At 36.1% G+C, this 11,830-nt stretch overlaps 1 protein-coding gene and 1 pseudogene across 1 annotated transcript; both read right to left on the minus strand.

Annotated features, from left to right (window-relative positions):
* Positions 1 to 1,489: 1,489 nt before the first annotated feature.
* Positions 1,490 to 8,270, minus strand: LOC120172524 (histone acetyltransferase HAC12-like). Its single transcript, XM_039179968.1, has 14 exons — positions 8,025 to 8,270; positions 6,272 to 6,352; positions 4,929 to 6,029; positions 4,484 to 4,801; positions 4,121 to 4,396; positions 3,872 to 4,000; positions 3,532 to 3,735; positions 3,277 to 3,419; positions 2,863 to 3,151; positions 2,603 to 2,742; positions 2,422 to 2,500; positions 1,940 to 2,332; positions 1,652 to 1,860; positions 1,490 to 1,541 (listed from the first exon to the last, which is right to left on the minus strand). The coding sequence occupies exons 1-14, from the start codon at positions 8,268 to 8,270 to the stop codon at positions 1,490 to 1,492; spliced, it is 3,660 nt and encodes a 1,219-aa protein (XP_039035899.1).
* A 645-nt stretch (positions 8,271 to 8,915) lies between these two features.
* On the minus strand, positions 8,916 to 10,834 carry LOC120172452 (annotated as a pseudogene).
* Positions 10,835 to 11,830: the final 996 nt, after the last annotated feature.

Genomic DNA, 11,830 nt, shown 5'->3' on the forward strand with positions numbered 1-11,830 from the left:
CGAGGAAACCAGATCGTACTGCACCGAGTGTGTCATATGTTTGGAGGAGTTTAAAGAAGGAGATTCTTGTAGGCTTCTAACGAAGTGCAACCATCTGTATCATCAGTTTTGTGTCGATGGATGGCTGTTTGACGAGATGTGTTGTCCAATCTGTCGTGCTCCGATTGGCAGTTCGGGAAATTCAGTGTACTAGAAAGAGGGGTATGACTGAGAAGAGAAATTGTTAGTACGTAGAAGATAGTTTCATGAATGTTGTGTTGTTAATTAGAGGTTTTTTAGTTGATTTTTTGGAGAATTTTTTTCATTAATGAATGAATGAATTGCACTATATATTTAAACTCATATAAATTATGTTGCTTAACCCGAGTTACCAAGCACAAAATTCTATTAGCTAGGGGGATCACTCTATAATTGAAATGCACTATTTGTTAAATATATGCGTTCATAACAAATTAAATTCAAAAATTTCAAATAATATATTAAATATTTAAATCCAAATCATTTATAAAAAAATACAAACTCAAATATAAATTTGTTAAAAATTTAAAATTGGATATGGATAATAGATATCTAAAGATATTTACTTGTATCTATTTGTATGTCATTTTAATGATATGTTGCATGGTGCGACGGATTATCTTGGGTTACTTTGTTGCTAAAAGGGACAAGATGGCCAAGTGAGTTAACAGATTTATGCTTAAATGAAGATAAACTGGACTCCCACGATCTCTCTCATTCATCTCATAAAAATGCAATTCATGGACTTTCTCCGCAACAAAACAAAACCCAGAAAATAAGTTTGAATCAACAAAAGATCAACCCAAAGAGACAATTCAAATTGAAAATATGAAAGTAGAAAACTGGTGGGTTTCAATCAAAACTGGGAAAAGAAGGGAAATGATTACCGGGAATTGAGTTATCAGATGCAAGAGCCTGGCTTTTGCAAGTGAAAGCTCGTTTGGGAGCTGAGAAAGTGCCGCACTTTGATGTGGAAAGCTTTTGAGTTTGAGTTAAAGATGAGTTTGATGGATGAAGCAGAGAAGATATGGGGTTACCCAGAAGAGATGGTGTAGCTTAAAGCAGAACTTGAGGCAGCCATTGGCTCTTAATATCTTTTGTGCTTTTAGTAGTGTGTGATTGGGGAGGAAGAAAGTGGAGGAATCGATGGGAAAAAGTGGGAAAGTTGGTGGACGGTGAAATTTGGCACATGGGTTTTTGGGGTGCATTGAATGACGGTGCAACCATGAATGAACAGTCAAAGCAGTCTTCAATATACTACTAATACTCCATTATTAAACGTAAGAAAAGGGAAACGGTACGTTATATTTTGTACATTGCATGATACACGTGATTTTATGTTCAAATAGAAAATTATTATTTAATTGCGGTGTATAGGTATATACATTATCCATGCATCAAATATTTGTGGAGTTTGTTCTTAATGTACAAATTAGCAAATCTTGATTGCCAGGAGCCTTTCCCAGCTTCTTCAAAGAGCTGCATCCCTCTGTGCCAAAGCTTTTGCATGCAGCTTTAAGTCCCTAATGAATTTAAACAAAAAAAATGAAAATCATTTTTCCGGGGAAAGAGTTTTTGATTTGTTTCAAGTGATAAAGAAGCTTTCGGAAAAGGTTGTACAGCTGTGTCATACCTGCACCGTGGCACGGCGCAGTGGGATTCTTCGCAATTTGTCGAGTGCAGTTTCAGTATAAGCCATGTCTTCTTACAGTGTCTACAACCTCCGGCTGCCCTAACGGTGCAGATTTTTGAATGGAAGAATAGCCTTTTCATGAGACGGCAATTGGAGTCGGAGCAGAGCGAGGGACAACGAGTGGCATGTAGCAAGAGTTCCAGTGCTTCCTGTTCAATCAGATAATATTTCAAGTTAATTAACATTCATGTGGATCAACTGTTTTAAAAATGGACGGTATCTTCGTACAGATAATTTATCGGTCTTCGTGATCTCTCTGTTCTCAGACGAAGAATCAATGGCGGAAGAATGAGGAGTCAACTTATGAGTGTGCGAGGAACAACCGTCTCGTTGATAGCATGCAGCACAGACAAAAAATTCAGAACAGGTCTCACAGTGCCAGCACTGGTCTATTGGTGTGTCCTTGTTACAAATACAGCAGTTGGTGGTAGCAAGCAACGCCTCCGGATTGTGAAGGTAATATAGGATCATCATCGAGGTATGCTTGGCCCGACGAAGCGTGTCGAACTGATAGTTGTTCTTCTGACAGAAGAACAAAAACTTGTACCTATCTTCAAATAGACCATTATCCATGCAGACATCTTTACCATCAGTATCAGAAAGAACATCATCCACCATGTTCTGGAAAAAAGATAGATGTGCATAAATACTCCAACCTCTTCATGATAAAGGTAACGAAACGGTTGAAACTGTAGGACCTAAGAACTTACCCGATGGAGTGAATGTTTTTCACCATTCGATAAAGTGTGAGTGGAATCGTTGTAGGTTCTTTGTTTTGCATCATGGCACCTGGAAGACGACATGAAGTGTGTAGCGCGATGAATACCGAGGAGGAAACATAGTGCAAACCAGAGAAAACAAAAGAAAAATGCATAAACAATGACAAATTACCTTCCACAAAGCTGAAAGCTTTTACACAGATGGCAAGACCAGCGGCATCCATCTAAAATGGCTCTATGGCAGCATACACAGACGAACTGCAGGTGAGCGATGATGAAATCCTCCTTCATAGGTAATATATTTTGGCCCAGCTGCCAAAGCAGGAAGAAATGAAATAATATATTTAGTGACCATCATAGTTGCATAAAAAAGGAATTCAATAGAAAGCTAGACTAAACAGATTTAAAATAGTATGGTTTGTAAATTTTTACCTTCTGCATCAGCAGAATATCCTTAATTGCATGACCAGATGGATTTGCGTGTCCCATGGATTGCAATGTTCTCTTTGACATAGTTTTCATGCTCATAGTTTTTGAGTCTTTCTTGATTTGTTCTATCACATCGTTGGCAGCACCAGACCAATAGTCACCATCAAAATATGGCAAATGAGCTGCTGTCACCTTGGTGTTGTATTTCCCAGTGGAGAAAAGTTGATCATATAAGTTCGTCACATCGACCACTATGCCAGATTTAGAAGCCTTTTTTAGCGTGGTTTTATGCCTGCACTTGCAGAATGCTGCTAGTCAAGATGTGTATGCAACAAGGATAGAAATCCAAACAGACACAACACTGCACGCAGACATATATACGAGATTAGCGTGTGTGAGAGAGAGGGAGAGACATACCACTGCCGCAGCTTATCAGGCTTCGGTATTTTCTGACTCTTTGGGTGGCAATACAATATATAATCTTCTCCTTTCCTTGGCGGACAGGCCCATATGTAACAGGTTGCAAATCCCCTTTTCTTGCAGTAGTCGAGGTATCCTACCTAAAAACGGAAACACAACACGAAAACAAGAAATGATCTCAGTGATCCAACTATAGCAACCAATGTGATTTGAAAAGCTATAATAATCGGAGCAGGAAATTATATGATATACCAATATTTCGTGATAAACAACAGTTCGAAGAGCTTCTCCGCTGGCAGCAATTTCTGTTTCGGGCCTAAAATACTTAACAGAATCAAGGTACGAGATATACACGCTGCGTTGATTTGGTTGACCGCATTCTGCGCCATACTCTTGGACATACATGATAAAAAGGCATACATCTGCCCCTTCAATATTCTGAAATAAAAGAATAACCTGAAAATGGAAAACCAATTCTCATGGTTCAGTGAAAATGAAATAAATCTAGAGATTGATACCAAAAGAGGCATGTTACAATTTGGGAATACCTAACTACCTTCAAAACATTTAATAATTTCCAAAGAAATCTTACCTTTGACTTGTATGGAAATTCAGCAGGGTAATTCTGATCATTAAGTATATCTAGAAGCTGCTCATTCACTTTTACATGTTTCTGAACAGATAAAACCTCCCTGATAATAAGACCTTCTACTTCAGGAACCTATTGAACAATAGAACATTAAACAATCAACGAAACAGCTAAACTAAGTACAAATAGCATTGTGAATCAAAGAATGGTTCTACAAAAATGAGAACATTACACTGAAACGTGCAATCTTACCTCATCAATGCTCATTCCTGTAGCCCTTGCCTTCTCTTGCCTGTTTTTCTGAAGACACCTAGACAGTCTTTGCTCTAAGTGATCACTGAGTCTGGTTCGCGGCAGATCTTTTGCACCGGAAACAGTACTCACTGGTGGGGGCATCCGTTCTCCGTTTTCAATTTCTTTTAAGCAGCATTTTGGGCAGACAAAATCTTTTCCTTCCTTATTCTTTTTCTCATTAAAGAGAGCACATATCTGGTGTTGCCAACATTTACATTTATCACACTGAACCCACTGCAAGAAAACATTAGGAAGTGAGTCTTTCAGTTTGAAACTTCAGGACTATTGAGAAATATTAAATACCCTGGATGGATAACCTACCCATTCTTCTGGTTCCTCGTCATTCTTTATTTTAATTAGCTTTGACTTCGAAACAGATATCCCAGAAGCTGTGATACTCTGAGACCGAGATGCCTTATAGCATGCGGAACAAAGATAATGGTTGATGCCATTTGCTTCAGGTATCACTTCAGGTATGCTATAATACATTGCATCGCGTCTGATACGGACACAACATGACGAGCAATATATCGGTGCAGGAGAAAGTGAAAGCTTAGCCTCTCCACACAACTGGCACGGATCATTACTTTCAACGTTGCTGATTCCGTTTCCGTTTTCCCTTTCTTTCTTTCCAAGATCCTATTTTAATAAGAGAAGACTGTAAATGCACCTTCATGAACAGCAATTTTAAGTAGATGAATAAACTAGGATATTCGCTAAACAGCACAGCACAATATAAGCAATAAACAACAATGAAAGAACAAACCTTATCAATGCACTTTCTGAGAGTTGATATATGCTCCTTTATTTGCTTTGCTGTGAAATTTTCTATCAAGGAAACACCTCTTTGGTTTTGACTCTCAAACTTCGTTTCCATTTTGTTGAAGTGATCTCTTTCATCATCTGAATTATCAGTACCATTTACAAAGTCGATATCCTCTTCTTTATTATTCCCAACTACATCAGTTTCTGCTACTTCATAACTAGCGTTAACCGCCTCTGGAGTACCAGGAAAACGCTCTGTAGCCGATATAGTAAAACTGTCTACTACATCCTTGTCCATCTCTTCAGCACTTGAAGAATCTTCCATAAGCTTTGATATCCATTTGGTGTTCACCTCCTCCAAATCCTCACCGATCTCTTTATCACCTGTGGACTTTTCTATAAACTTTGGTAACGATTCGGTCTTCACCTCCATAATCTCAGAATTAGAAGATTCAAGAAGCTCTGGCGACTGCACCAAGGGTGGAAGGTTGGAAAAACTTTGTTGACCCTTCAATGGAGCCATCGCATAAAACATACCACTGTAAGGCAAGCAGGGAGAGGTAGGATTTTCCAGCTTCAAACGCTTTGGCAAAGGTTCAATGACTTCTGAACTACCACATATGGGTTGACCAGAATCTCCTTTACCCGAAAATCTTAGCAGACCTCTTTTTACATGTTCAATATCAGGATAAAATCTATTGGCGAAAGGGAGCTGAGGAAGATGACCATGAGTTGCAGCTTGTTCATTTATGGGACAGAAAGATTGTTTTTGACCGGTGAAAGGGAGCCGAGGAAGATGACCATGAGACACAGCTTGTTCGTTCAAGGGACAGAAAGATTTATTTCGTCCACTAAAAGGGAGCCGAGGAAGATGACCATGAGACGCAGCTTGTTCATTTACGGGACGGAAAGGCCGATTGTTTCCAGTGAAATGACATCTAGATTCAGCTTCTAATGGTCTTCGAAACTGCAAGTTCGGAACATTAGTTGAAGCGGTCATTGATTCCGTGCCAAGCCGTACTTTAGTAACAGTTGAACAAACCATCTTGCTCCCAACAGGCACCATACCCAAGTTGGAGAACTCCTTAATCCAGTTAGAATTCTATACAGAAACATTATCATCAAAACATCAGATATTCATTCAATCAATTTCAGATTATCACAAACAAAACATAATTGGTTATTCAAAAAAAAATCTAGATTACAGTTAACAACTTTATAAAGAAGACAACTCATTATCGGTAATTCAAAATTAATTGATACAATGAGACCAAACCGACACAACATAGAAACCCAATCAAAACCCTAAAAACGCCAATGATAATCAGGGTTGCAAAAACCTACCTCCACTAAACAGCTACACTTTTGAAAAAGACTCTCCTTGTCGGCGAAGTAAACAGAAAGCGAGTGAAACGAAGAGATCAACTAAGAATGGTATCGGAAAACAGAAAATCGATTACTGCGAGAATGATAATCTCAAAATCTCAATACTAGAGCGTAAATCTTTACGTTAAGTTCAGGGTTTCAGGGATTACCTTCTTTAATCTATCGCTATATTTGAAACTTGGAACGCAAGAAAGAGGCTGGGGCGAAGCCAGATAGGATTTTTGGCGTTTGTTTCTTTAAATTACCCTCAAACACTATTTATATACGCCCCCTAATGTATAATTATAGATACCTAATCATGGATTTAAATTCACCGACCTAAAATGTTTTATTAGTTTTTTATTTATTATTATTATATAAATGTGTTATTACTAAAAAATTATTTGTTTAAAAATATTTTTAAATGATGAATTTAAAAAAAATAAGTTTCATTTATTGTAATCTATTTAATCTTACGTTAATTATAAACAAAAAATAATAATTTCATATAAAAATCAATTTTTATTTTTATTTACACAACATTCATTTTCCTTATTCACCATAATTAACTTTCATATATTACTTAAAATTTAATTGATTATTAAATAAATTTAAAAAAAAAATCTTAAATTACTTATGATGATTGGACAGAATAATAAACACTTATTTTAAAAATTTGAAAATAGAATGCAAACGCGTGTGACAAGATAAAGTGTTCGTTTTTTTTTCTCAAAGAAAACGCGCGTGAAAAGAATTTTTTATTACTTTTTTTTTTATTAATTTTGATGAGTAAAATATATTATATGTCTAAAGATAACTCTTAATTATTTTATATTGAACTCTCGCATCTATGAATTTCCTGATATTCGAATCCGAGACTATTTTCTTATTTTTAAGAAATTTAATTAGTTGACATTTAAGGTTGTTTATAGACGGTTAACTGTATTGTTTAGCATAAATCATCAGTTAACTGTTATAACGGTTATGAGATTTTTTTAATTATAACCTTACTGTTAAGAAGTAATTAACCGTTTATTAATGGTTCGGATATAGGTTAACTTATGGTTAACCTATTATAATTATTTGTCAAAATTTTCATATTTCATATTAAAAAAATGTAACACTTAACATATACTTACACCGATGTAAATATGTACATCTCCCAATAACTTTGTACTAAACAATAAACACATAATTATATTGGTTAAGAAAGTTTTTGTATCATCAAAGAAATTAAATATATATATTAAGTTACTTGTGCATACATTTTACTAAATATATATATAAATTAAAAATAATAGAAAATTATATTGAATAATTTGTGTAAAAACATAATAAATCAAAGATTAATTATAAAAATTACAAATTAAAATAACGATCACTTAGTAACAAATTAATTTAATTTTTATCGTAATATATTTTACGTTTTGCGTTTTGCATCAAATTTTAATCATTTACATTTTATTATTAAATAATAAAAAGAATTAAAATTTATGATAATTATTTATTTGCAATAGTATGTGTAAGCATGTCTGATAATGGCAACTTTCTTGCTATCCAAACAGCACTTTCTTCATCAACAGATTCATTCGTCTTCGGAGGTTACCCAACTCACCTTTCCAATCCAACCTTAACTCGCTACTAACTTCCCTCCTCAACTCAGCCAATTACTCCTCCTACAACAGCTGCGATCAAGGGCTCCGGTCCTGGAGACATTGCCTACGGCCTTTACCAATGCCGCAATGACCTCTCCATGCCCGACTCCGCCACCAGCGTCATCCGTGCGGCGACCAAAGTCGGCTCTTATTACACCACCGCATGCGGTGGCGCGGTGAGGCTGCAGGCCTTCTACGTCAAATACGCCATGTTCCTCGGGGTCGAAGACAAGAACGTGGTGTACAAAAGTCTGGGCCGCCAGTGATGAGTGGCGCCGGGAATATTTGCTGGTAATGGGCTTCTTGTCATCGTCATTTTTCATGCTTTCCTAAGAAAGGTGGCGGGTGGAAATGGCAAAAACAAAACCTTTTTTGGGTAAAAGATTAGGAAAGCCCTTTAAATTTATTATCTCATTCAAATAAGCCCTTGTACGTTTTTTAATGCCTAAATAAGCCATTTCCTTCGATTTCAAATGAAACATTGACTTATGCTATCTGTTTATTTTCATATAAATTCAACAAGCCCTTACACTATCATTGGTTTTAGAAACTTCATATTTTACATATATCAATGGCTATAAACCAAAACTAAACAGCCTAACCAAACACTCAAACCTTACTGATTACCATCAAAATGGAAGTCATAATGTTTCTCGAACTTTTCGTTTTTCTCGAAATCGTCGTGTCCGACACACATATCTAACACATTTTCAGACGAGTATGGGAGCATGATCTTCAAAATACACTATAGAAGATAGATGCCCCTAAATATGCACTAATTGATAGTTCCAATGATATATACGACACACTTCTTTGGAGCTACGCCTAAGTTCTTTCGAGCAGTTCATGAAAAACTCATTTCGATCACACAAAACCATAAATCGAAGGAAATTCGATGAAAAGTCTTACCAGAATTTCAACTTGGACACATGTGTGCTTGGTCCTTCCTTCACCTGCAAGGATATGAAGTAGGAGAGGCATTGGCGCCACTGCTTATTCGGCAGTTCTCGAGTGCTTGATCAGCCAGTCAATGACGACATCCAGATTTACGGAATCTTTGCATGAAATCATGTAGCAGCACACCTCTCTATCACTGATTGATCCGAGACCTCTATGAAACAGATATCAAACAAAAATAATAACACGTTTTCAGATTCTCGTAAAGAACAGAGAAATGAGTTTTCTCGAGGTAAATCATCAAAGAAGAGAAAACAAATATGACTTAACGTAAAGCTTCTAAAACTTACAGCTGATCAACCAAAGTTGCTTCGAAAGAACTTCTGACTTATCGGTTTTGTTACCAAGAACAAGTAAAGGAATCCCAATGAAGGAAGGTTTTGTCAAGAGGTCGTGTAACTCGGTTCGGGATATTGGAACACTGTCTCTATCAGCAGCATCAACTACATATCTGCCATTATATTATATGAAGAATTAAGTATATAAAAAAAGATGCTAATAATATGATATGGGTTAAAAGTTCTCACAAGAAGTAGATCATCTTAACCAGTAAATGAAGATGATTAAAGCTAACGATATACCGTAAGTTAATAGAGTATGAGAAAGAAAGTCTTGCACGATAGCAGAGACCCCACGACAGTAACGTTCCCACATGGTACGGAACCTCCGTTGCCCTCCAAGATCCCATAGTTTTATCGTCACGTTTCCATCGTAACCTTTCATATTAAATCCAACCTGGATTCCACATTCGATGATTTTCTTTTAAGGTATCATCAGGGAGAATCATTATATTGATTTGTCCAAATAAAAGGTACCTACGGAGGGAATCATGTCTTCACTATAGTCCCCTGTCTGGTAAACAAAAGAAAATTAAACATTAGACAAAGTCATTACCAATGCTTATATGTATGAGCAGGAAAAAAATTGCGTTACTCACAGCAATGGAGTTAACAAGAGACATTTTTCCGGCATTCTGAAGACCAATAAGGGATAGTTCCATTTCCTGCTTGAAGAATAAGCTGCAATGTAGATACTCAGAAATAAGCACAGGAGTGCTTAAAAACATATCTTCACACTAACTATTACCTCAGGTTCTCAGAACAAACTATACGACGAAATTTGGTGTCTATGATGATCTTACAGATTGACTACCTGGATGGAAGAAGCAAGCTAGACGGAACGACCTATTCCAGGACAATGGTAATCGAATGACCAAAACTCGAATAATATACAACTATTAAAACCCAGAGAAATAAAGCAAAACCAGTTTGGTACAATATTGGTTTAAAGTTACCACTAACATCACTACTCGATAATTCCAAAAGAGCCGCTCCGTATGACCAAAAATAATCGATTTAACTAAGAAGCCTACTACATTGCCTCTCTTTGACTAAAGGGTATACACCATTACACCTCTGAAACAATGAAAATGCAGAATCTCAAAGAATAGATGAACTCATGCCAATAATACCTTCAACGGTATTAGAAAAGAGAGATCAAACATTGACCATACTTCCCACTACTATCATGTCGAACAAAGGATATATTTGAAACGATCCATGTGAATACTGAACATTTTGCAGCATTCTTTTACAAATCTAAAATCAAGCCTTAAGTCCAACGCAAGAAATGTAAAGTTCATTGAAATTCCACTAATTTCCCCAGCAGCAAAACACAATTAAAACCCAGTCTTACAGAATTAATATCGAAATCAAACCGTAATCGTTTATAGAAGAATCAACAATTTCCCCAATCTCTTAATATTGTATGGGAGAATTACCTGCGGAGCCAATTGAGAAGGGAATCCCACAAGCCCATTTTGAGAAAACTGCATAGCCGAGAGAGTACAGAGAAAAGATAGCTAAAGGAAGCTTCAGTCCCTCGGTTTTCCTTTGTTTTCTTGTCCTTTGTAAACAAAAGCTTACGTGTGGATGTGGTTTCCTCTTATTAATCAACAATGAACCGACACCAAAATTATTTTGGGTTTATATATATACATATACATATAAACCATAGTTTTTATGAAATTCTATCGTTATTTGATTTTAAAACTTCGAATAGATCTTATTTTAACATTTAATTTTTGTTTTATTAAATTTGTTTCATTTCAGTGTTTATTGTTAATTTTTGTTTTATTTTAATATTCACTATTAAAAAGTAAATAGACAAACTCATCAGCCATTAAGATTACATAGGAAGACTTTTCAACTATGTATTTATTTAGTTATTTATTTATTTATACATGTATTTTATTTTATTTTTATTTTTAATTTTCTTCCTGTCAGATGTCTTTCACGGAAATTGCTCTCAATCCTAACGTTGGGGGCAACTTACTGTCCTACCTCCTCTTTACCTATTGTATATGAGAATAAAATATTATATATGAGAATGAGATTTTATTGTTGTTGTTGTTACGTCAACTGTTAAGAAGTCAATGAACGAACTCGTCGACCTTGACGTCATCGGTCATTTCATCTACAATAATTAAAAATCGTTGATCTCAATGATTAGATATCTCGGGTTGGAAAAGGGATGGTTCATATTCATAAAGGTCTCCACTTACCGACGTATATAGAAGGTTTGAGCACAACAAAAGCTGTAGAAACAACTGCACAATGTTCTACAAATTTTTGGCACTCAAAATCACAGGCAGAAATACATTTATTCAAGACAAAACAACACACAAATATTTATAGAAAGATGGAGAAATATTAAAATAGTTCAACATCCTTATCCTTCTGCTCCTTCCTTCAACCCACTGCAATTCCCTTTTCCAGATACAGATTGATTCCAAAGCTCATAGAGCACTCAAATGGTACGGGACAGGCCTCACCCCCAACAACTTGCTTATCCTTCTCCTCATCCTCACTCCACCTGCACCATTTCTGAATTGACCCAGGAGACAAACACATATCAGCACCGGCAA

This window comes from Hibiscus syriacus, unplaced genomic scaffold, assembly GCF_006381635.1.
Source record: "Hibiscus syriacus cultivar Baekdansim isolate YM2019G1 unplaced genomic scaffold, ASM638163v2 tig00111851_pilon, whole genome shotgun sequence".
Lineage (NCBI taxonomy): Eukaryota > Viridiplantae > Streptophyta > Magnoliopsida > Malvales > Malvaceae > Hibiscus > Hibiscus syriacus.